This window comes from Agelaius phoeniceus, chromosome 21, assembly GCF_051311805.1.
Source record: "Agelaius phoeniceus isolate bAgePho1 chromosome 21, bAgePho1.hap1, whole genome shotgun sequence".
Lineage (NCBI taxonomy): Eukaryota > Metazoa > Chordata > Aves > Passeriformes > Icteridae > Agelaius > Agelaius phoeniceus.
Window position 1 is genome coordinate 2,589,776 of NC_135285.1, and position 25,136 is coordinate 2,614,911.

At 52.3% G+C, this 25,136-nt stretch overlaps 1 protein-coding gene across 9 annotated transcripts in view; it reads left to right on the forward strand.

Moving 5' to 3' along the window:
- Positions 1–1,676: 1,676 nt before the first annotated feature.
- The window catches only part of LOC129129018 (uncharacterized), a 99,076-nt gene continuing 75,616 nt past the window's right edge, over positions 1,677–25,136 (forward strand). For all 9 annotated transcript variants that reach the window (XM_077189341.1, XM_077189337.1, XM_077189345.1 and 6 more), the window contains exon 1: positions 1,677–1,825. In XM_077189341.1, coding sequence (XP_077045456.1) covers positions 1,708–1,825 — 118 coding nt within the window. In that variant the 5' untranslated portion in view covers positions 1,677–1,707. The remainder of the gene's footprint in view (positions 1,826–25,136) is intronic.

Here is a 25,136-nt window from a genome sequence, read left to right on the forward strand (position 1 = left end):
CATCTAAACCAGACCTGGTTCTGCAGGGGATCCACCTAAACCAGACCTGGATCCACCAAAACCAGACCTGGTTCTGCAGGGGATCCACCTAAACCAGACCTGGATCCACCAAAACCAGACCTGGTTCTGCAGGTGATCCACCTAAACCAGACCTGGATCCACCAAAACCAGATCTGGTTCTGCATGGGATCCTCTGAAACCAGACCTGGTTCTGCAGGGGATGCACCAAAACCAGACCTGGTTCTGCATGGGATCCTCTGAAACCAGACCTGGTTCTGCAGGGGATCCTCTGAAACCAGACCTGGTTCTGCAGGGGATCCACCTAAACCAGACCTGGTTCTGCAGGTGATCCACCAAAACCAGACCTGGTTCTGCAGGGGATCCACCTAAACCAGACCTGGATCCACCTAAACCAGCCCTGGTGGGATGTGCAAGGAGCAGAGGGCAGAGTCCCACGGGTCCCCAGCAGGGGTGGGGTGCCAAGGGATGGGACATGTGCTGCTGGGACAGACGGTCACACCCAAGGGAATCAATCAGCGAGGTTCTGGAGGGAAAGGCAAACCTGTGTCACGTGTTCTTGACAAATAAAATCCTCTCCATGGCAAAGCAAAGGCTCCTGGAGTATCTCTGACCTTCATTTGCTCAGCAAGCCGAGCCAGTGTGGCAGGGGAAGCCCCTGGGAAGGGGCACAGAGGTGGCACAGCAGGTTTTGCACTGAGCTTGGCTCATGTCTCAAGCAGGATTTCAGGTGGGGATTCCAGAATCTCTTTCCCAATGCCACGGTGGGGCATTCACCAGCAAAATGACAGCTGGGTGTCCCTCCTGAGCATCTCCTGCTCCCTGGCAGGGATGTCCAGCTGGAGTTTGGTTGCCTGTCTCTTGCTGAAGGTTCCCAAGTCTTTTGTGTCTCTGCATGATTGCTGCAGGGAAAATATTATCGTGGGTTGGGAATGAGCCTCCCTCCCCATGGGCCTGAGCCAAAATCCCCCAGGGGATCTGTGAGCACCCAGGGCTTTGTCACTGTACACATGGGGTTCAGTGGGACACTGCAGAGCTGAGCAGGTGGGGTGTGCTGTGGGGTCTGCAGTGGGACTGGGGCTACTCCCTTTTGGGATGAGCTGCAAACACCTCCCTTGGGAGCGTGGGGTGGCTGGGGAGGACCTGGCCTGGCTCAGATTTATCCCCCATGGCCAGTAAGGGGCTGGACTGGCCCAGACCCTGAGGACAGAGGGGTTATCCCGAGTCCAGCTCTCACTGGAGAGCTGGGGAGCCTCCCTCACCCCACAGTGCCCGGGCAGGAGCTGCTGTGTGCTCCCCCTGCAGGAGCAGGGCCGGTATCCCCAGGGGGAGCCGGGCACCCCGAGAAACGCTCGCAGCGAGGTTTGGGCATGGGAGGATGTGGGATGGCTCCTTTACCTGCGGAGGGCGAACCAGCACGGGAGGGGGTGTCAGCAACCCCTGCGGACCCCGCGTGTGCGTGTCTGGGGTGTGTCTGTCTGTCTGTCCGTCTGTCACCCGCCGAGCCCGCACGGGCTGGGGAGGGGGGGATAGGAGAACCCCGCACCCCAAACTCCTCATCCCCGGCGCGGCTGATTTTGGGGAGGGGGTGCAGTGGGAGCCGGGCGGTGCGGGGCAGGGCGGGGGCCGGGCCGGGGCCGGGGGCGGGGGCCGGGGCCGTGCCTGTCCCGGCGGCGGGGCCGGGCCGGGATGCGGCGGGGCCGGGATGCGGCGGGCGCGATGCGCGGCGGGGCGCTGGGGCTGGCGCTGCTCTGCGCCCTCTCCCTGGGCCGGGCAGCCCCCGAGCCGGGCTCCGGGCTGGACTCAGGTAGGACCGGCGGCCGGGGGGGTCTCTGGGGGCTCAGCGGGGCCGGCGGGGACATCGCGGGGAGGGATGCGGGCGGTCCCCAAGGGATGCGCTGGGAGCCGGGCACGGCCGAGGGGGGAACGGGGAAAGGGAGGGGGGGCTCGGCCGGGACCCCCGGGGATGAGGGGATGCGGCGGCGGCTCCCGGCGGTGCGGGTGAAGGGGACTCCCCAGGTGCTCCTCCCGGCCATGGGGCAGCTAAAAATGTTATGGGACAAAAAGGTTCTGCCCACGGCGAGCGGCGTCCCCGTGAGCTGCTGGTGGCGCTGGGGGCGGGCAGGGACGGAGCTTTGCGGGGTCCCTGTGTCACAGGGGGGCCTGGAGGGGTCCCCCCGCGGGACAGAGCAGGGGGATTGCTGGGATTTGTGTGTGGCTTCTTGGCTGGCTCACATAATAGAATCATGGAATCCCAAACTGGTTTGGGGTGGAAGAGACCTTAAAGCTCAACTTGGTTCTCCCCTGCATGGGCAGGGACACCTCCCACTGTCCCAGGCTGCTCCAGCCTGGCCTTGGGCACTGCCAGGGATCCAGGGGCAGCCCCAGCTGCTCTGGGCACCTGTGCCAGGGCCTGCCCACCCTCACCTTTGAGCATCATCCAGCTGTGGCTTTGCCCTTTGGTCGCTGCTGCCCGGGCTGGGAAGGTCCTAAGCTCGGGAAGGTTCTCAGGTTTTATTGTAGATCTGACTGGTGCAATCCTCCAAACGTGGGGTTTTCCTGGGCTTTGGTCTAAACCAAGACACTTTGGGCTGGAGGCTCTCGTTCCCAGGCAGTCCCTGCTGATGGAGCAGGCAAGGCTGTGTGGTGGCTCAGCTCCAGGAAACTCCCTCGAGGAGCAGGAGGGGAGTGAGGGGCAGCTGGGCTGGGCTGGGCTGGGCTTGGTGCCTCTGGAGCTGGGCTTGGCTGTGGGAGCTGGAGCAGTGACCCCCATGGGTGCTGCTGTGCCTGGCTGGGTGCCCTGGGTGCTGATCCTGAGGCAGGTGGGGAATCACTGACGTGTGCAGAGAGTGCCAGAGGAGAGCAGCTCATGGCTGGAGCTGGGATTTGGTGTTCAGACCTGTGAGACCTTGTGAGGTTCTGTGTCCCCTGGGCTCCAGCAGTGGCAGGGAAGAGGGCACAGCACGTGGCAGCTGTGACACCTTAGGGAGGAAATTGGGATCATTTCTTAGGAAAGAAGGATCCCTGTGTTCTTTCCTCCCCCCAGCTCAGTCAGGACAGGGTGATTTGTTGCTCCTGGTTCTCTGGGTGGGCAGGAAGCTGTTGGTGTTCCTGGTGTTCTGTCCCCTGTGACCACAGCTCACCCATGTCCTTCAGCACTTACCAAATCCATCCCATGAACTCTAAACTGTGTCAGCTGGAGCTGACACAGATTGGATCTATTGGATCTATTTTTGGATCTATTTGATCTATTGAATCTATTTTTCGTGGTTTCATAGAATTCCAGAAGGTTTTGGGTTGGAAAGGACCTTAAAGCCCACCCAGTGCCACCCCTGCCATGGCAGGGACACCTCCCACTGTCCCAGGTGCTCCCAGCCCTGTCCAGCCTGGCCTTGGGCACTGCCAGGGATCCAGGGGCAGCCCCAGCTGCTCTGGGCACCCTGTGCCAGGGCCTGCCCACCCTCACAGGGAACAATTCCCAATTCCCAATATCCCATCCAGCCCTGCCCTCTGGCAGTGGGAGCCATTCCCTGGGTCCTGTCCCTCCATGCCTTGTCCCCAGTCCCTCTCCAGCTCTCCTGGAGCCCCCTCAGGCCCTGCCAGGGGCTCTGAGCTCTCCCTGGAGCTTCTCCTCTCCAGGTGAGCACCCCCAGCTCTCCCAGCCTGGCTCCAGCCCTGGAGCAGCTCCATGGCCTCCTCTGATTCTTTTTATTGAAATGCCCAAGAATTTCCCTGCAGTGCTATGGATCTGGCACGGGGCTGGCACTGGCAGGGATTTTTGCATTTGGGATGTGTGGGGTGGGATGAGCCCCAGCTGCCCCCCTGTCCTCACAGCCTGGGGCTCTCCAAGGTTTGCTGGGCTCCCCCCACCATTCCTGGCTGCTCTGGTTCAGGAGGAGGAGAAAGTGAGGAGCTCCTTGGTTCAGTGGGAGCCCAGCAGCCCCTGAGCCACTTTTCCCTCAGGAAATGCCATAAATGGTAATTGCAACCCCACTCTGTAAAGCACAAAACTCCCCAAAATCAACCCAGAAAATCCCATCTGGGAATGAGATCCAAAAAGGAAAGTGCACAAACAATTTGCCATTAATTAAAGCTGGAGTCAGCCAATTAAAACCTGCTTAATTAAGGGATGCATCCGAAAATGCAGGGCTTGGCTCCTGCAGATGGCATTTCTTGCTTGAGGTTTTGGGAAAAGTAGGTTTTCAGGAAATTATCCTGCTGGAGGCCTGAGATTCCAAAATGTCAGATCCAGCATTGGGCAAGGTGCTCAAATCTGGGGTCTTTTGGGAATGTGCACATGGACTTGGTAAAGGAGACATTGAACCTGATGAAAATATGGAAAATTAGACATAAATTGTGTTGTATCAGTGCTGTCTGTGTACAGTTGCATGTGTTTTATACGTATTTTTATATATAAATATATTTATTTTTATTAAATCATGTTTGTTTGTGATGCTGACGCTGATAATCTTAACTAGTTCCAAGTCCAGCTTCTTAAAATCCAGAAATCCCAGATTTGTACTCTTTGTGCCATTTCCATTTGACCCTCCATGCTATGGAGTGGCAGGACGTCCTTAATTAGGCAATTACATGGAATTACCAATTTTTTTCCCCTTGACAAGACCCTAAATTGTGCATTTAAAGTGGAATCAACACAGGGGTCACTGCCTGTGCCCCCAGCACCGAGAGCAGCTGGGAGCCTTCCCCTGAGGCTCTAAGAACCAAACCCTGGGTGCTCTCAGGAGTGCTGGGCAGCCCAGGCAGAGCCCACCAGGATATTTTTACAACCCAGCTTTTATCCCTGAGCTCCTTTGTGGGCTCCTCTTTGTGCTCCAGAGGGAGGAGGAAAAAACCTGCCTGGGTTTGTGATTCATTTGAAGGATTTACTTATGTGAGCTCTGCGTTTGCTGAGCATCATTTTCCAGCATTTTCTGCTGGATGCAAGAGCCTCTTCCCTAAAATCCTTTTATCTGGGAATAGGGAGGAGGTGAGTTCCTGCTCTCTCTCAAACACCTTCTCTTGATCCCCTGGGGCTGTGTGGTTGTACCTTCCTTGCACTGACCTGGGTACACCCAGGTGCCTCTGGCTTGGCTGCTTTGGGAATTCCAGCCTGGAAATGGCCCCAATTTCCTTGGACACAGGGAACAAGAACAGCACTAGTTATCCTGAAGTTAAGTCTCAAATCCCTGTTGCCAACCAGAAAGATGCTATAATAGAATTTATTCATCTTCAATTGAGGGTAAAATCGGGATCTGATGGTGTGGGAAGAGCTTGGGAGATGACTGTGGGTTTTTACCAGCAGTTTTGGAAGTGAGCAGTTGTTGTTTCAGGTGGCAGTGCCATTGGTGGCCAGCTGCCCAAAGCACCCATGTAGGAGCCCCCAAAGGATGATTTTCCTTCTCTGGAGCAGAAGGTGCTGACCCAGGGCCTGCCCTGCATTCGGGATGTGGCACATGGGGGACGTTGTCCTGCTGTCCCAGCTGTCCCAGCCTCCTTCCCAAGGTGACAGGAGACACAACCCTGATGGCAAAGCCCTGGGGATGGGATTTGGGGTGCAGGGACACTGAGGGGTGCGTGTACATCCATCCTGGGCTGCCAGACCCAGCTGCTGGGATGGTGCTTTTTGCTCTCTTTAACTTTGGAGCTGTTTGGATTGGGTTGGAAAGGACCTTAAATCCCACCCAGTGCCACCCCTGCCATGGCAGGGACACCTCCCACTGTCCCAGGCTGCTCCCAGCCTGCCCAGCCTGGCCTTGGGCACTGCCAGGGATCCAGGGGCAGCCCCAGCTGCTCTGGGCACCCTGTGCCAGGGCCTGCCCACCCTCACAGGGAACAATTCCCAATTCCCAATCTCCCATCCAGCCCTGCCCTCTGGCACTGGGAGCCATTCCCTGGGTCCTGTCCCTCCATCCAGTCCCTCTCCAGCTCTCCTGGAGCCCCTTTAGGCCCAGCAAGGGGCTCTGAGCTCTCCCTGGAGCTTGGATTGAGAAGTCTCTCTCTGTTTTAAGTCTGTCTCATGCTGGATTATTTGAAAACTTCCAGCCCAAGCTTCCCAGCTGTTCCCAGGATCCCTGTCTTCAAAATGTTTTGGTATTCCTGGAAGCTTGGAGTGCAGAGCTGGTATTTGGCTGCATCCCCATGAGATCCCTCCAGACAGACCAAGTTAAAAACCCAAAACTTCTCCACAAGCCTCATTTCCTAAAGCCTCTTTCCCTCCAGATCCAGGCCCAGCTCTGAGCTGGCTCTGGCACTCACAGCCCATGGCCCCTGTGCCACCACAGGGCACAGAAGATGCCAGAGCTGCTTTCACCTCTATTTTCTGCACACTTTAGTAGGTGGGAATCATTCCATATCATCCCATATAAACTCTGGGGTGGGGTGCTGGGAAAGGGTTGCAAGTGCTGTTCCTTGGGGCAGGATTTTTCCAGAGAGGTGTAACAGATCATCCTACAGCCTTGGGATCAGACCAGCTACCCAGGAGCTGAGCTGGAGCATACAAACATCATTCCCATGGGAAGGGGGGCAGTCTGGGCTGAGTTTCACACCTCAACCTTGTCCAAACCCTCCAGCTCCCGGTGTCGAACCCAAACTGAGCCAGGCTTAGGTGGGAGATTTTGGGGGCAGACACAGAGTTTGGTGTGAGAAGCAGCTCAGAGAGGCTGCCCACACCTCCTTCCTCTGGGCAGGCTCCCAAAAAGCTCCTAATTCCTTGCAGGAGGAGCAGCCATCTGCTCCTGGTTGAGGTCCTGGCCGAGGGGTGACGTAACGTCGGTGCCTCCCTGGCTGAGGCAGCTGGAGCTCGTTGTGTACGTTCAGGGTGTGCTGTAGATGAATTTCTGTGTTTATTTACACGTGACATGGCTCTCACAGCCAGCCCAGGGCTGGCACTGCCTGTGTGCCCCAGGAATTCTGGCTGTGGTGCCCTGGCAGGGGCTGGGAATGGTTTTAGAGCTCAGCTCTGAGGAGGGGCTGTTCCCTGGACACTGCAGGTTGTGGGGTCTGGTGCTCCTCAGGGGGTTTGGGTGTCTGGGGCTGGGCTGAGAGGGAAAGCTGGGGGATAGCAATGGATCCTGGGTGCTGGGATGGGTCCTCGTGGCCCTCTGGGTGCAGGGTCAGGGCTAGGTTCTGCTGGGAGGGAGGGAGGGAGGATCACAGAAAAACAGAATCAATCACAGAACCACAGAACCAGAGAACCACAGAATCAGTCACAAAATCTATCAGAGTCAGAGAATCAATCACAGAATCAACCACATAGTCATGGAGTCACAGAATCACAGAATCAATCACAGAATCAACCACAGAATCAAACACACAGCCACAGAGTCACTGAATCAATCACAAAATCACAGATTCAATCACAGGATGAAGCACAGAATCAATCATTGAATCAACCAGAGAGTCACAGAATCCATCATGGAATCACAGAATCAACCATGGAATGCATCATGGAATCACAGAATCACAGAACCAGTCCCAGAATCACAGAGTCAGTCACAGATTCAGTCACAGAGTCACAGATTCAGTCACAGAATCAGCCACAGAATCACAGAATCAATCACAAAATCACAGAATCAATCAGAGAGTCACAGATTCAGTCACAGAATCACAGAATCTGCTGAGCTGGAGACACCCACAAGGCTCCCTCCTCCCTGGGAAGCTCTGGGCTGTGTCAGGGGCTGTGCTGGTGCTGCAGCTCTTTCCAGGCTGCTGCACACAGGGGCTCTGCCTGCTCCTGCCGGCCCTGGCAGAGCATTGGGGCACAGATTTGGGCACAGAAACCCCATTTCCTTCCCCTAAAGAGAGGCTGCTCACCCAACCCACCACCCCACTACAGGCTTAGTGGGGTTCTTGGTGCTTTGCTCCCTGGTTTTAGACAAACTCAGCTATTGTATTTGTGGGGTGCCCTGACGAAGGCAGGAATGATGAATCTGACTCCATGTTCTCACAAGGCTCATTTATTACTTTATGATACTATATTATATTAAATAATACTAAACTATACTAAAGAATACAGAAAGGATACTTACAGAAGGCTAAAAAGACAATAATGAAAACTCCTGACTCTCTCCAGAGTCCTGACACAGCTTGGCCCTGATTGGCCAAAGAGTGAAAACAACTCCCAGCAGAATGCAATGGAACAATCACCTGTGGGTGAACAATCTCCAAACACATTCCACATGAGCACAGCACAGGAGAAGCAAATGAGATAAGAATTGTTTTCCTTTTCTCTGAGGCTTCTCAGCTTCCCAGGAGAAAAACCCTGGGTGAAGGGATTTTTCCAGAGAATGTGAATGTGACACAGCTGCCAAGGCTGGCTGTGTCCCTGTCACTGGCTGGGGTCTGTGTACAAATCACAATCAGGACAGGACTCCTGGGAATGTGCCTTGAGCTGGTTTATTTTCCAGCATCACTCTCGTTACATGGTGATGACAATGGGAAGATTCCACCAGCTCACATCCCAGGCAGCAGACAAAGAATTTAATGTTACAAATTACTTTAAAAGATTTTTGAGCAATCACACAAAGCAAAAGCACATTGACAGTAGTTCTATCCAACCACTATAAGCACAGGTACCTTTGGTTAAAACAATGCTTGCTTATTTCAAATACAATACCTGCTTGTGAGCCTTCAAACACAATGCACAGAGCTCCATTATTAAGCTTAGAACTTCCTAATACCTCACTAGATAAACTTTTCTGTAGCTTAGGGAGTTATTCTAGACAAGCATTAATACACAGACCATTGTTCTATTTGCCCTTGCTTTCTAATTCTCATATCATTTTTCTGCTGACCTATCTCATGGCTGCTGCTTAGCTCCAGTCACAGTTGTGCTGTCTCTGAGGCTGCCTTTTGCAGCTTTCCCAAAACCCTCTGATTTGGTGCATTCCCACGTGTCCCTTGCCATAGCCCAGGGTTCTCTGTGAGCATCCCCGGCCCTGTGGGATCTCGGCCCGGGGGCACCTGGGGACACTGGCACAGGGAAACGCTTCCTGCCTGGGGCACAGGGATTCCGTGTCCCGCTGCTCCTGCATTGTGCTCAGGCTGCATTCACGCTCCGATGGAAAGCTTTGCTCTCTTGGGGTCATCAATTAAGGGGAAAAAGCCTCCCCAGGATTTAAGCACCCTCCTCCCGTGCCTTTGCCGCTGCAGGAACTCGAGAGAGCAACAAAATGACAAAAATCAGCTTCTGTTTAGCGCACCTCAACCCTGACAGGGCGTTCCTGAGCCACAATGAGGGCAATTAGTGCAGCGCTAATTGCCGGCGCTGCCGGCAGTGTCATCCCCGCGGGGCGAGAGGGCAGCTCAGGACACAGAGCCCTGATCCCGGGGCTGATGGGGACAGGGGGACACGGCGCGTGCCGAGGGGACATGGGGGGACAGAGGGACATGGGGGGACAGAGGGACATGGGGGGATGGAGGGACAGTGAGACATGGTAGGACAGAGGGACATGGAGGGATGGAGGGACATGGAGGGACGGAGGGACATGGAGGGACATGGAGGGACGGAGGGACATGGAGGGATGGAGGAACATGGAGGGACAGAGGGACATGGCAGGACAGAGGACATGACAGGACAGAGGGACACGGCAGGACAGAGGGATATGGAGGGATGGAGGGACACAATAGGACAGATGAACACGGCAGGACAGAGGGACATGGAGGGACAGAAGGACATGGACAGGACAACAAGAGAGACACAACAGGACAGAGGGACATGGAGGGACGGAGGGACATGGCAGGACAGAAGGACATGGAGAGGCAGAGACACATGGCAGGACAGAGGGACATGGTAGGACAGAGGGACTTGGAGGGGACAACAAGACAGACACAACAGGACAGAGGGACATGGAGGGATGGAGGGACATGGCAGGACAGAAGGATGTGTTGGGACAGAGGGACACTGGGTTGAAGGGAGACAATAGGACAAAGGGACATGGCAGGACAGAGGGGCATGGGAAGGAATTGTTCCCTGTGAGGGTGGGCAGGCCCTGGCACAGGGTGCCCAGAGCAGCTGGGGCTGCCCCTGGATCCCTGGCAGTGCCCAAGGCCAGGCTGGACAGGGCTGGGAGCACCTGGGACAGTGGGAGGTGTCCCTGCCATGGCAGGGCTGGGATGGGATGAGCTTTAACTTCCCACCCAAACCATTCCATCATCCTCTGATTTCCTCTCCAAACAATGAAATGTGTTTATACTGAAGATTAGGAGTACATGACACAGGTAATTTCTGCTCACAGTGCAAGAGATACATGTTATTTATTACTTTCTCTGCTTTCCTGCTGCTGAACCTTCATTTCAAAGCCACATTTTCCACAGCAGCTCCCGCAGGGAGTGGGAAATGCTTGATGAAAGAGGCAGGTTAAACAAGCTGCCATCCAAGGCAGGCACAGCAGCCAGGAGTGGAACCTTTCATTTGGCAGAGCTGAGTTATTAATACTTGTTTGAAGTCCTGGAATGGATCAGTGAAACAGCTGGGCTTTGCCTGTGCAAATGCTGGGCTCTGTTCTGGCAGGGCTGAGGGAGATGTTCTGTAATGAGAGCTATTAAAAGGTCGTTGGAGATGCAGAGGAGTTTTGAAGTCAGATCTCAGTTTCTGGCAGCGATTTTTGTGTGAGCAGATTTTTAATCAACTCCTGCTTTGCTTTTTTTTTTTTTTTTTTTTTTTCATTCCTAGAGCTTTTGCATAGTTTTGGAAGTTTCAATTGGATGTTTCAATTTTGAGGATGGCAAATGAGAGATGGGGTGGGATTCGTGTCAGGAGACAGGACATGGTGCCATTGTGCCACGTGGTCTCTCTTGGCCTGCTGGTGACATTTTGAGGAGTTTGAGGTTAAAGTGAGCTGCAAAGCAAAGGGACAAAGAGAGAAAACCAGAGGGTTCACACTCTGCATGTGGGGTGAAAAAGAGGGTGCTGGCACTGCCCAGGCTCCCCAGGGAATGGGCACGGCCCCGAGGCTGCCAGAGCTCCAGGAGCCTTTGGGCAGCGCTGCCAGGGATGCCCAGGCTGGGGTTGCTGGGACAGGGGCTGGGCAGGGACAGGGTTGGGTGACCTTTGTCACATTCACATTCTCTGGAAAAATCCCTTCACCCAGGGTTTTTCTCCTGGGAAGCTGAGAAGCCTCAGAGAAAAGGAAAACAATTCTCATCTCATTGGCTTCTCCTGTGCTGTGCTCATGTGGAATGTGTTTGGAGATTGTTCACCCACAGGTGATTGTTCCATTGCATTCTGCTGGGAGTTGTTTGCACTCTTTGGCCAATCAGGGCCAAGCTGTGTTGGGACTCTGGAGAAAGTCAGGAGTTTTCATTATTATCTTTTTACATTCTGTAAGTATCCTTTCTGTATTCTTTAGTATAGTTTAGTTTAGTATTCTTTAATATAATATAGTATCATAAAGTAATAAATGAGCCTTGTGAGAACATGGAGTCAGATTCATCATTCCTGCCTTCATTGTGGGGAAAGTACCCCACAAATCCAATAGTCTCTTCCAACTCAGGATATTCTGTGATTCCACAGCTGCTCTGGGCACCTGTGCCAGGGCCTGCCCACCCTCACAGGGAACAATTCCCAATTCCCAATATCCCATCCATCCCTGCCCTCTGGCACTGGGAGCCATTCCCTGGGTCCTGTCCCTCCATCCCTTGTCCCCTTGCCCCTGTGGGGAGCAGAAGCCACCTTGCTCCCCCTGGCAGGTCCTGGAAGATCACAGACCCCACAGAGGCCTGTGGTGGTTCCCTTTTTATCAGAGAAAACCTTTAAGCTGTTAAAAAGGCTCTGAGCAAAGCCTTCTGTTAGGAAGAATGAGAGTTTGACAAGAAAGTCTCACAGGTGTGTGTGTGCTTGGCAGAAAGATTTTTGGATGTAGGATCTGATGAAGGAATAGAGATGGGAGCAAATTTTGATATAGAAGAAAAGAATTGCTGAGCCAGTCTCACTGGATAACCAAGGAGGCAAAGGCTGTGTTAGTTAGAAGGGGTTTTATGGCTTAGAGCAAAGGATAAACCCACCCCAAACAAGAAGATGTTTTTACCAAGCAGGAAGAGAGCACAGACAAACAAGGCAGCAAAGCTGCAAGTAGAAAAAAGGTCTCAGAATTTTCCACTGCAAGAAAACTGAAAAACAACTTCTAGCTTAAACTGTAATGTACTGACTTTGAGTGATTGGAGAACAGTAACATGAATATGGTAATTATAGTAGTTATGATAGGCTATGGATAATAGTTAAGGTATAGATTGGTTCTGCTGTATTAAGATACTCAGCAAAGAAAAGTCTAGAATGCATTGTAACCAAAAGAAAAGTCCAGAATGCATTGTGACCAAAAGAAAAGTATAGAATGCATTGTAACCAAAACCAAAGGGTCTCCAGGCCTGCCTGCAGCTGGAGCTGGCAGCTGTGGGCACAGCTCTGTCACCCATGACCCTGGGCTGCTGTAACCTCTTGGATGGAATAAACTGCATTTTGGATACAATAAAATGCATTTTGGATACAATAAACTGCATTTTGGAGAGCCCCTGGAGTCCCACATCCCTCATTTCAGCTCTTACAGCCTCCCTCAGTGGCTCTTCCCAAAGCAGAGCTCAGGCTCCTGCCTGGGGCACACAGAGCTCTGGATCCACATGAATCCATCCTGTAATGCCTCACTTGTGGTTTTCCTCTCCCTTTGAGGAGACTTTGGGGAATCCTGCAAACCCAACACCTCCTGCAGTAAAAGTGCTGGTAATTTTCTCCCCCAGCTCTGCTGGTTTTAATTGTGACTCCCAGGCCAGCTCCAACAACCCACATGTTTCATGTATTTATTATTTCATTTGCTCCTGGCCTGCCCCAAGGCTGGCTTGTGGTAGTTTCAGCTGCTGGCAAGGCTTTAAATCCAGATGAGATGTTTTTCCTAAAGGGAAGGATGTTTTTATATATTCAGCCACAACTGTTGGACTTAATGCAGGAATTAAGCTGGAGATTTCCTTTGGCCTGTTCTCTGTAGGACAGCAGAGCACAGAATCATGGAATTGCAGAGTGGTGTGGGTTAAAAGGGACCTTAAAGCTCATCCAGGGCCATTCCTGCCATGGCAGGGACACCTCCCACTGTCCCAGGCTGCTCCAACCCCATCCAGCCTGGCCTTGGGCACTGCCAGGGATCCAGGGGCAGCCCCAGCTGCTCTGGGCCAGATTTCAGTGGGGTTTTTATCCCTGCATGAATAGGGGCAGATCCCACACTCAGTGACCACTCTATCACCATTTTTTGAGTGCTGACTGAGAAAAAGGGACCCAAAATGAAACTAAAGCAGGAAAAATGCTGTGCCTCACTGCTACAGCTATAGGAGGCAGTGCTTAGGTGTCATATTTGTCTTTGTTGTCATTTAGTGATCCAGATTTTACATTTTTCTGTCCTAAATGTACCAGGTGGTCGTGGCTCTTGGTGGGCAGGGTGTGATGGTGCTCCAGAAGCACCAGCTGGTGTTACTGGTGTAGCTCCTGCTGGTCTCTGGAAGAGCTGGGCTGCTAAAAAATCCAGTTTATGGCTGTTGGGACATTGCAAGTGTGTTTGTGCAGTGGCAGGAGGGGTAGGAGGTGTTTTAGGGACGTTTTCAGGGCATAATTCACCTTGGAAGAGACTTCTGGAGATGGTGCAGCTGCTCTGGGCAGCTCCATCCTGATCCAGGGACCTGGGCCTGGCTCCACTGTTTGCTGTGGGTCAGGATTAAATCTTTAAAAAAGCATTTTGTGTTCAGACTCAAATGTTTATTAGTTCTTATTTATATTACACTCATAAGTTGTGAGTTTTACAGCACCTCACTTACAAACTACAAAAGAGAGCTGCATATGTCTCTGCAAAGTCTTTTAAGCATGAACTAATTACTTAAATATGTTAATAAATATTTAAGTAAATAATAAATATTTAAGTAAATAATAAAAAAATTACTTAAATTATTTTTACTTTTAACTTAATAATCAATTACTCATATAATACTTTTGACTTAATAATCAATCACTTAATAATCAATCTACTCACAGTGTAGACTTTTTAATTGCACAGTACTACCTAAGCCTATAAAGAAGAAAATAAAGAAAAAAGAGTAGTTACTACTCTGAAACCTCCATTTTACCTTATATATATTACTGTATTCTAAAACTCTAAACTCCAAGGTTTCTGTTATGTGATATTACATACTTCTATTTAAAATACACACCTATAATCTTAGATCTATCATTCAATTTTAGAAGTTTTCTCTACAGCCTCAAGCCAAATGGAGTCTTCTTTTAAGAACCAGTACCTATCAGCACAGAAATTTTAAAATTATCAGCAGCCAGGGTTCCAACATGTGGGGACAGGAGTGGCAATTCCAGAGCTGTTCTGTGGCATTTACATTTTCTCTGAAATTTTTTTTTTTTGCTCAAGATTTTTCTCCTGGGAAGCTGAGAGACTTCAGAGAAAAGGAAAACAATTCTGATCTCATTTGCTTCTCCTGTGCTGTGCTCATGTGGAATGTGTTTGGGGATTGTTCACCCACAGGTGATTGTTCCATTGCATTCTGCTGGGAGTTGTTTTCACTCTTTGGCCAATCAGGGCCAAGCTGTGTCGGGACTTTGGAAAGAGTTTTCATTATTATCTTTTTAGCATTCTTTAAGTATCCTTTCTGTATTCTTTAGTATAGTTTAGTTTAGTATTCTTTAATATATTATAGTGTTATAAATGAGCCTTGTGAGAACATGGAGTCAGATTCATCATCCCTGCCTTCCTCAGGACATTCCCCACAAATACAATACTGTTCCTTTGTGTCTGGGCTCTTGTTCCTGAGATTTGCAGAGTCTGGTTTTGTTTAACTTGGTCTCAAGCCTTGGGGAGAAGGGGCTGGGGTTACATCAGAGGCTGCAGCTTCCTCCTGTCGAGGGCAAGGAGCCAACTGATACCAGAATGGGCAAAGCAGGCAGGGCTGACACACTCCAGCAGCTCCCAGGGCATGGAGACAGCTCCAGATTTGTCCAATTTGTGGGAATTGCAATTGTGGGAATTGAGAAAGAAGGGAAGGAGCGGGGGGGGAGGAGGCTGAGCCCAAAGCAGCTCCCCAGGGCACGACAGGGATGCAGGAAGGAGCATCCCAGGCTGTCCCAGCGTGTGGGGCTGCTCTGCCTCCTCCCCTCAGCCCAGGGACCCCCATCCCGTGCAGCTTCCTGCCTCTCCTCAGCCAGACATGTGCAAACGTGACCGGGAATCCACCCGGGATGCCGCTCCCTCCCCCGGGCTGGTATTTCCTCCTCCCGGCTGCCTCCCCCTGCACGGCCCCTGCTCCAGGAACCCGGGCAGGCATCGCTGGTGACCCCGAGCTCCCCGAGCTCCCCTCCTGCTCACCGGGGAGCATCTGGCAGGCACGTGCTGCCCAGACCCTGCTGCCAGGCTCCTTTCTGGGATGTGCTCCCTCGCCAGCCCTGGGGGGACACCCCTCAAAGGGACCCCCCCAAGCACAGGGGTGGCCCCAGCACCCCTGCTCCTCTCATTGTTCAGGAATAGGAATAGCAGAAGGGTTTGGGGGCTGTGCTGGAAGTTTGAGTGTCACAGGGTGAGGAGCGGGCCTGGATGGCTCCAACCTGATCCCCTCTTGGCTGCTGTGCACTCCTGGCTTCCAGGAATGCATTTCAGGGGATATTTTGAAGAGGAAACCCTTCTGGTTCTGGTGAATCCCCCCCTGATGCCTGCAGCAGCTGGGATGTTCCCTGGGCTGGGCTGCAGACCAGCAGGAGGACACCCCATGCCTCATGGCCTTGTCTTCTCCTGACCATGCAGGAAGGGAAAACAGCCTTTTCCTCCTTTTCCTCCTTTTCCTGGGGTGACCCTGAGTGTCAGGGAGGATTCCTCCATCCAGAGAGCCAAGAGGTCCCTGAGATGTTTTATTGTATTTGTGGGATGCCCTGACAACAGCAGGAATGATGAATCTGACTCCATGTTCCCATAAGGCTGATTTATTACTTTATGATACTATATTATATTAAAGAATACTATACTATACTAAAGAATACAGAAAGGATACTTACAGAAGGCTAAAAAGATAATAATGAAAACTCCTGACTCTCTCCAGAGTCCTGACACAGCTTGGCCCTGATTGGCCAAAGAGTGAAAACAACTCCCAGCAGAATGCAATGGAACAATCACCTGTGGGTGAACAATCTCCAAACACATTCCACATGAGCACAGCACAGGAGAAGCAAATGAGATGAGAATTGTTTTCCTTTTCTCTGAGGCCTCTCAGCTTCCCAGGAGAAAAACCCTGGGTGAAGGGATTTTTCAGAGAACATTCATGCCACAATGTTTGGCATGGCCAGGAGGGCTTTGGGCAGGGGAGGATGGATCACGACCTCAGTGAGCTGGGAATGCTCTCCCTGGGGCTGTTCCTGGCCCAGAGCCCCTCTGGAGGTGTCTCTGTGGAGGAAGGGCAGGAGTTTCTCTCCAGGCTGGGGCACTGCAGGGGTGAATTCCCCACCTGGCATTGGTGGGGCCATCCCTGAGCCCGGTGCTGCAGCCAGGGAGGGGTTTGGGGTGGGCAGGAGTGGGACAGGCGTGGCCACAGCCTGGTCACAGAATTAATGAGGAGGTGGAAGCTTTCATCAGGGCTAGGGTGTGGTGGATGGACATTGGCATCCTGCTGAGCATGGAGAGGGGCTGGATGCTTTTCCAGATGGGATCATAAGGCCCTGGCTTAAAAAAAACCCTAAAAAATCCCCCAAAGCCAACCAACCAACCAACCAAAAGAACAACAACAACAACAAAAAACCCCCAACCAAACAAAAACAACCAAAAAACCCCACAAAAAACAAACCCCAAACAAACAAAAAACCAAGCCAACAACAACAAAAAAGCAAACAAAAACCCCAAAAAACATCAAAAAAACCCACAAAAAACCAACCAAACAAAAAAATGGAAGGAAAAAACCCCAACAACAACAACAACAAAAACCCCAAACCCCAACAAAAACAAACACAAAACCTCAAAAATCCCCCAAAAAACTCCCACCCCAAAAAGCCCCCCAGAAAAAAAAAAAAACCAAAGAAAAAATTTTGAAAGACTAAATAATAAAAAATTCCCTCTGAACTTTTTGTGTCCAGTTTTTGTGCTTGAACCATGAGCAGTCAGGTTTCCCATGCTTTTCTCCAAGGCTGTGAGGCTCAGGAAGTTTAATTAACAGGAGGTTCAGGGCTGTTAATGAGCCCAGCAGCTGGAGCATTCAGCATTTGTGTGCTCAGCAAGTGGGGAGTGCTCCCAAAGCAGCTCCAAGGCCCTGGGCCCACTCTGAGGGCTCCCTGGTTCTTATCCTGAACTGGGCTTGGGTTTCCAGCCCAGAGGATCCTGCCCATGTTGGAGAAAATCTGAAATTAAATCTCCTCCCCAGGAAGGTGTGAGCAGCAGGACAGGGAGAGGGCATGGCTGGGAACTCACCCTGGAGTGACCTCCTGGTGCTAATTAAAACAACTCCTGTGCTGTTGGTTTTAATTTGCTGTGTTTATTTTCCCCCTTGCAGAGCAGGTTGTGAACATGGCTCTGCTGCAGCTTGGGAGGGATTGGATCCATGTTGACCCAAGGAAGGTTTTTTCATGGAATCCTGGAATGGTTTGGGTGGGAAGGGACCTTAAAGCCCATCCAGTGCCACCCCTGCCATGGCAGGGACACCTCCCACATCCAGCCTGGCCTTGGGCACTGCCAGGGATCCAGGGGCAGCCCCAGCTGCTCTGGGCACCCTGTGCCAGGGCCTGCCCACCCTGCCAGGGAACAATTCCTAATTCCCAATATCCCGTCCATCCCTGCCCTCTGGCAATGGGAGCCATTCCCTGGGTCCTGTCCCTCCATCCCTTGTCCCCAGTCCCTCTCCAGCTCTCCTGGAGCCCCTTCAGGCCCTGCCAGGGGCTCTGAGCTCTCCCTGGAGCTTCTCCTGTCCAGGTGAGCACCCCCAGCTCTCCCAGCCTGGCTCCAGCCCTGGAGCAGCTCCATGGCCCCCTCTGGATTCAATCCAGCAGCTCCAGCTCCTCCCTGTGCTGGGGACACCAGAGGGGACCCCCTGTAATGGATGGGGTCTATGAGAGGGGCCCAATCACCTCCCTTGCTGCTCTGCCTGCTCTGCTGGTGATTTTTGGTTTATTTATCCTTCCAGCCCTGGTCTCTGGAGGCAGTGGGACCCATGGGGCTGCACCCCTCACTCACCCCTTGGCAGTGCCTTTCCTGTGCCCAGCTGATTCCCAAGGAGCTGCTCACCATCCCAATTCACATTTGCTCCCCACTGGGGACCCTTTACTGGCCCTGGGCTCCCTCCCAGCTGGGGCTGTGCCTCAGGAGTGGGGACAGAGCTGCTGTGGCCTGGAGGAGCCCTGGGCAGAGCAGCACCTGTGGAACACACAGAGAGCTCCCAGAGGAGAACAATTCCCAAACCTGGCTCTGGGGCACACACAGAGCTCCCTGAGCAGGAGAACAATTCCTGCACCCAAACCTGGCTGTGGGAAACTCACAGAGCTCCCTGAGGAGAATAATTCCTGCACCTAAATTCCTGCAAATTCCCAAATTTGGCTGTGGGTAGGGCACACAGAACTCCCTGAGCTGGGGAACAATTCCTACATCCAAACCGGGTTGTGGGGAGCTCACACAGAGCTCCCTGAGGAGAAAATTCCCAAACCTGGCTGTGAGGAGCCAAAATGGAGCTCCCTGAGCAAGGGAACAATTCCTGCACCCAAATCTGGCTGTGGGGAGCCCACACAGGATTCCCTGAGCAGGGGAACAGTTCCTGCACCCAATTCCCAAATCTGGCTGTGGGGAGCCCACACAGATCTCCTTGAGCAGGAGAACAATTCCTGCACCCAAACCTGGCTGTGGGGCACGTACAGGATTCCCTGAGCAGGGGAACAATTCCCACACCTGGCTGTGGGGTGCCCCTTCCCCAGGCTCAAGCCCCCAGCTCTGCACCCAGCAGATGTGAGCACATGAACCCTGCTCCTTTCCACAGCACACAGTTAGTTGCCTTTCCCCATTTAATCTCCCTGAATGTGTTTTTGTTTCATTTTTCTACTCTTTCCAGGCTTTTACTGGAATTCCCACAGGCCTGAGCGGGTCGGGGATGCTGATTGGAAACAGAATAGGGCTGGAAGTAGCTGAGATAAATGGGCTGATAAAGCAGCCAGAGCCTGGCTGGTGTGGGACTGTCCTCACCCCTTCTCCCTGCTCCAAGCCAGGACTGCCCCACTGCTGGGAATCGCTGCTTCTCAAGGAAGGGAACAGAGCTGGAGCCCCAGGAGAGGCTGAGGGAGCTGGGCAGGGGCTGGAGCCCCAGGAGAGGCTGAGGGAGCTGGGCAGGGGCTGGAGCCCCAGGAGAGGCTGAGGGAGCTGGGAAGGGTCTGGAGCCCCAGGAGGGGCTGAGGGAGCTGGGCAGGGGCTCAGCCTGGAGCAAAGGAGGCTCAGGGGGCCCTTGTGGCTCTGCACAGCTCCTGACAGGAGGGGACAGCTGGGGGGGCCGGGCTGTGCTCCAGGGAACAGGGACAGGAGCAGAGGGAACGGCCTCAGGCTGGGCCAGGGCAGCTCAGGGTGGGCACAGCAGGAATTTCCCCATGGGAAGTGTTGTTAAACATCAAATGGGGCTGTCCAGGGAGCTTTGGAGTCCCCATCCCTGCAGGTGTCCCAGGAAGGGCTGGAGGTGGCCCTGAGTGCTCTGGGCTGGGGACAAGGTGGGGATTGGTCACAGCTTGGACTCCATGAGCGTGGAAACCTTTTCCAGCCTAAATGATCCTGATTCTAAACTGGCTGCTGTTTATTCATGGCAGCCACAAAACCAGAGTGTGTTTTCCCTCTCCTGGCTGATTCCCTAATCCACAGATCTGGCTCAGCTGAGCCAGAGAGGCTCAGATCAACCTCCAGATGAGCCAGAGACATCCTGATCCCATCCCTGCCATCCCTGCTCTGCTCCCAGGAACAGGGACAGGAGCAGAGGGAACGGCCTCAGGCTGGGCTCAGGATGGGCATCAGCAGGAATTTCCTCATGGAAAGGGTGATGAAACATTGGCAGGGGCTGCCCAGGGAGGTCTGGAGTCCCCACCCCTGGATGTGGCATTTGGGGACATGGTCAGTGGTGGCCTTGGCAGAGCTGGGAGATGGTGGGACTCAGGAGGGCTGGGACAGCTCTTGAAATGCAGGAATCAAATATTTTATGGAGGTGTTTGAGCCTCCCCACCTCCTGCAGCAGTGCCGTGGCTGTGGCAGAGAGGGGACAGCCCCATGGCTTTGCAGGTGTGTGATTTAACCTTGTTCTGTCAGTGAATTCAAACAATTCAAGATTTGGGGCTGAGCTGATCCCTTAGAGTCTTTTTTTTTACTGCAGGTTTGATGGCAATGGTACAGCAGTTCATGCCAGCTCCACTTTTCACATTACTTTTCTTTGTTTGCTTCACTTCCAAACCAGGAAAATAAAGCAGCAAAGCCATTCCTTCTCATGATCCTGCTGCTCCCAGGGCACTGGAGTGTGCTGGGAAGGCTGGAACGCTGCTCCAGCCCAGCAGGAGAGCTGCTGCAGCAATCTCCAGGACATTTAATCTGATGACTGCCAAACAAAAGCAGCCCGGTGGCTTTGGAGGAGCCCTGCTCGCTGCTGGCTGGATAAATCCTGCAGGAATTGCTGCAGTTGGACAGGAAAGTGAGGGTTTGTGCCCTCAGGAAATGCAGGTGTGGAGCAGGAGCAGCCATCCCGTGCTGTCTGCAGCACTGCAGGCTCTGGGGGAGCTTTGGAGAGTGATTCATTTTTCAGGGATGTTTTTGGGATATTTTTAGGGATGTTTTTCTCCAAAAGGAGAAGGGGAGAAGCTCTCTCCTTCTCTGAGGAGCAGAGCTGTGCAGCAGCAGGGGCTTGTCCACATCCAAGAGCTCCCAGGTGAGATGTGCAAAGGGATTTTGGAGATTTATGTGCAAAGGGATTTTGGAGATTCACATCCACTGGGATTTCAGTTCTTCCACCCTCTCCTCCCATGGGGCCACACTCACTACAAAGTCACTGTTGTCACCTGCTCTGGTGTTTGTGGCTGCACCTCACACCTGTCCTGGGGACATCTGGGCTTCCCTGGCGTGTGGTGGGAAGAATGGCGGAGCCCAAGGTTAGGTCTCAGGTTTTGTGTTGCTGAAATGGCTCCTGAGGTATTAAAGAGTCCTTTTCCCCAGCCCCACAACAGAAGAAGAAGTTGATTCCTCAGTTCTGCTTCTCAAGGTTGTTTATATTTTTATTATCTATTCCATTCTTTCTCTGACCTGCTGAGATCTGTCCAGCAGGTTGGGTTGTGGCACAGTGACTGCCCTTGGGGTGGTGTTAACTTTTTATACTAAGAACTAAGTGTGCTTTATTTACAATAATTTCCCAATACCCATCACCTATGTTAGACAGTCTGTCTCTACTCTAAACCAATCCAAAAGTGCCACATCACAGCAGAAGATGGAGAACAAGAAGAAGGAGAAGAAGGACAGGACATGCTCAGATTCCTCCATCTTGCCTCTTGAACCCCCATTCTAAATCCCCAACATTCTACATTTTCACCCAGTGATAAATCCACTATCATTCTACTCAAACCCTTGTGGCTTGTAACTCCTCACACACAGTTGGGAATTGTTTCCATGGGCTAAAATCAAAGGTCCAGGTGCTTTTGACTCTGTGCCAAGGTCTCTGAGCCCCCTGCCAGGGTCTGGAGTGCTCCAGGGCAGCCAGAGCAATGTCCTGGGTTCTGACAGGGAATAGGGGGTGCCTTCCCAGGCTGTGGATCCTGCACATTGACACCAGTTCTCCCTGGGGCATGTCCCCTGGTCCCACAGGGATGCTGGGGGGCCCTGGAGGTGTCACCTCCCCTGCAGCTCCCCCAGAGCTGATGGTTCCAGCAGATTGCCCTGCCCTGGGCAGGGACAGGAGCCAGGGAACAGCTGGGGCAGTTTTGGGCACCACAATATAAAAAATGACATTGAGCTGTTAGAGAGTGTTCAGAGGAGCAAGGGAAGGGTCTGCAGGGGCTGTGAGGGGCAGCTGAGGGCTCTGGGGTTGTTCAGCTGGAGCAGAGTGAGGGCAGAGCTCCCCGGGGCTGCAGCTCCTCCCGAGGGGCAGCTCCCATCTCTGCTCTGGGCCAGGGACAGGAGCCAGGGCACGGCTGGGGCTGGGCCAGGGCAGCTCAGGCTGAGCTCAGGGCAAGGTTCTTCCCCCAGAGGGTGCTGGCACTGCCCAGGCTCCCCAGGGAATGGGCACGGCCCCGAGGCTGCCAGAGCTCCAGGAGCCTTTGGGCAGCGCTGCCAGGGATGCCCAGGGATGCCCAGGGATGCCCAGGGATGCCCAGGGATGCTCACCCAAGGCTGGGCAGCTCACAGAGCCCTTGGCACACCCAGGATCCATGGAAAACCCCCCTGACCTCCCCATGGCATGGCTCTCTCCCTTCCTGGCACTGAGAGGCAAAGCCAGGTGCCCAGGATTGCTTTTCACCAGCTGGGAATGTTTTAATGTCTTGGAAAGAGAAACCTTGAAACCTCCCAGCAGGAGGAGGATTTCTCCCACCACGGTACTGGATACAAAATACAGCTTAAAAAATAATTCCTGGCACTGTGGGGGGACAATTGAAATATTGTTTTAGTTTAGGAAATCCTATTTTTCCACTCAGGATTCATGGATTTAGGTTTTCTTCTTTATTTTAAGCATTCCAGGGTGGGTTATAGGTGATGTCCTGGTTTTCTAACCCATGTGTGTCCATAAAGCTGGGAATTCCAGGGGTCCTCCTCACTGCACCACAGTTTTTTGTTCTGCAGGTGGCTTGAAAATGAGGTGGAATGGAGATGCAGCAAAATATTGGCTGCATTGCCAGACATGAGAGAATCCAGAGGATTCTGAGGCACTGGAACAGAAGATGTGGAATAGAAGAATATAGAGGAATTAGAGAAAATAGAAGAATATAGAGGAATTAGAGAAAATAGAAGAATATAGAGGAATTACAGAAAATAGAAGATTATAGAGGAATTAGAGAAAATAGAAGACTATAGAGGAATTAGAGAAAATAGAAGAATATAGAGGAATTAGAGAAAATAGAAGAATATAGAGGCATTCTCTGCTTGGGGGTGCTCCTCAGGCTGGTTCCTTCCAGCTAAAGGAACAGGGAATTGAGGGAGGGTGGGCTCAGGAGTCTGGAGCTTGGTGGAAGCTGAAGCAGAGCTGGAGAAACTGGGTCTGAGCAGGTGGAAAATTTCCAATCAGGAAGTGGGAGTGGAACTCCAGCCTGGTAGAACTGTTGGGTTTCCTGGGGTTTTGTGAAAAGAAAAAAAAGTAAATTAAAAAACCCCAAAAGTGGTTTACTGGGGAAGGGAGGAAATGTCCTGTCATCTCCAGGGGTTAAAAATAACACTGAATTTTCACTTTCAAACAGTTTCAGTTCATTAAAGTGAACTTGCACTGAAAGAAAGAGAACAAGAAAGAGGCATCTCATCCACAGAGGTGAAACCTTTCATTTCTGGGCTGACTCAAACTGACTCATTTTCCTTTTTTTTATTTTTACTCTAATATAGGGAAAGTTTTCTGTTTGACACATGATTTCTCTCCAGCTATTCCCTTTAACCCTGAGAGCTCCCCCACATCCCAAATCCATCCTTTCCTCAGTCTGGGCTGCTCAGGGAAGTGATGAATCACTAACAAATGTTTTCCTCTGCTCAAAGGCAGAGGGAGGAATGAAGAGCAGATTTTATATATATATATATTTTTTTTTTTTGCAAGGCAGAGACATCTCTGCTGTTCAAACAAGACTTGTCTGGGGCTCTCCCCAAATCCACCCAAATCCCTGCAGAGGCAGTGGGATGGGGGAGTCTGTCTGACCTGGGCTCTTCTTAGCTTCACTTGTGATAAATAATCCTCAAAAACTGCAGTTTTGAGGGGGAAAAAATAGATTTTCCTCTGGGTTCTACTGCATAAAAAAAACCCTCTGGGAAATTCTTTGGGTTAGTGAAGAAATAGAGAGAAAGGGAGATTGGTTTGAGCTGGGAAATCATTATTGCTGCTGGGATGCTGTGATGCAGCCTTTGAAGCAGAAAATACAGGAATGGGCAGGAGCCAGGCCTTGGATAGGAAGGTTTTCAGGGGGAGCAGGAGGATTTTGAACCCTGGAGAGGAAAAGGGGATGGAGGAGCCCACACCCAGCAAGGGGATTTTGCATAAAGGTTGGCCCATGCCCTCTGAGCGTGTCCTCTGCAGGATCTCATCTGTGCTGAAGTTGTGGAAGCTTCTCCAGCCCCATCCATGCTCATCCTCACCCCAGGTTTCCAGCTGTGGAGCCTGCCCAGCCCAGGATGTGCCCCAGGGAGCTCCAGAGGGTTCAGCCCCTCCTGGGCTTTGGCAAAGAGGTGCCTCCAGCACCATTTTTGGGGTTTGGCAGCTTCTCTGCACATGAATAAAACCCTGGTTGATGTTTGTTTATTTGCCCACAGGCTCCTGAGCTCTGGTTCCAGCACTGTGGGCTCGACCTGAGCTGGTGAAAGGAGTTTACAAGAGGAAATCTCTTGGCTGGGGCTCTCAGAGACTCCCCCAGCTGGGGAAGCAGCAGCTCCTCGGGGGAGCTGAAGGCTCCCAGGCACCCAGAGATAATTTGGGTGTAAAAATACCAGTGGTGGGGGAGAGGTGGGAGGTGATGAGCTCTGTCAGAGGAGCCTGGAGGAGCGTTTGGGAGCGGAGTCAAGGTTGAAACCACAACAATTCAATCATTTGTACAGAAACCTGGCAGCCGCCGGCGTGCAGTGAATCACAAATGTGCACATGTTTTGCCTGGGGTGAAAATCTGAGCTCTGCTTGGCTGTGAAATGGCAGCTTGTTAGGCTGGGAAACACTCATTTTTAATGTATTTTTTTATTCTTGGGAGCTGTGTTGAAGGGAGCGGGAGGGGAAGGCCGGGGCTGGTGCTGCTGCCCTGCTCTGCTGCTCTGCCTCTTTCTTGGTTTCTTTTATTCATTGCTCTGCCCCAGGCTGTGCTGGGGTCTTGGTTGGAAAAGCCAGGTGTCTGCTAAGGAAGGCAGGAACCTCCTCTGAAATGGAAAATGTAAACCCCCTCCTTCTGAATTGTTATAATTTTGAGATTAAGGGGCTCTCAGGCAAAGATATGGGAGTAG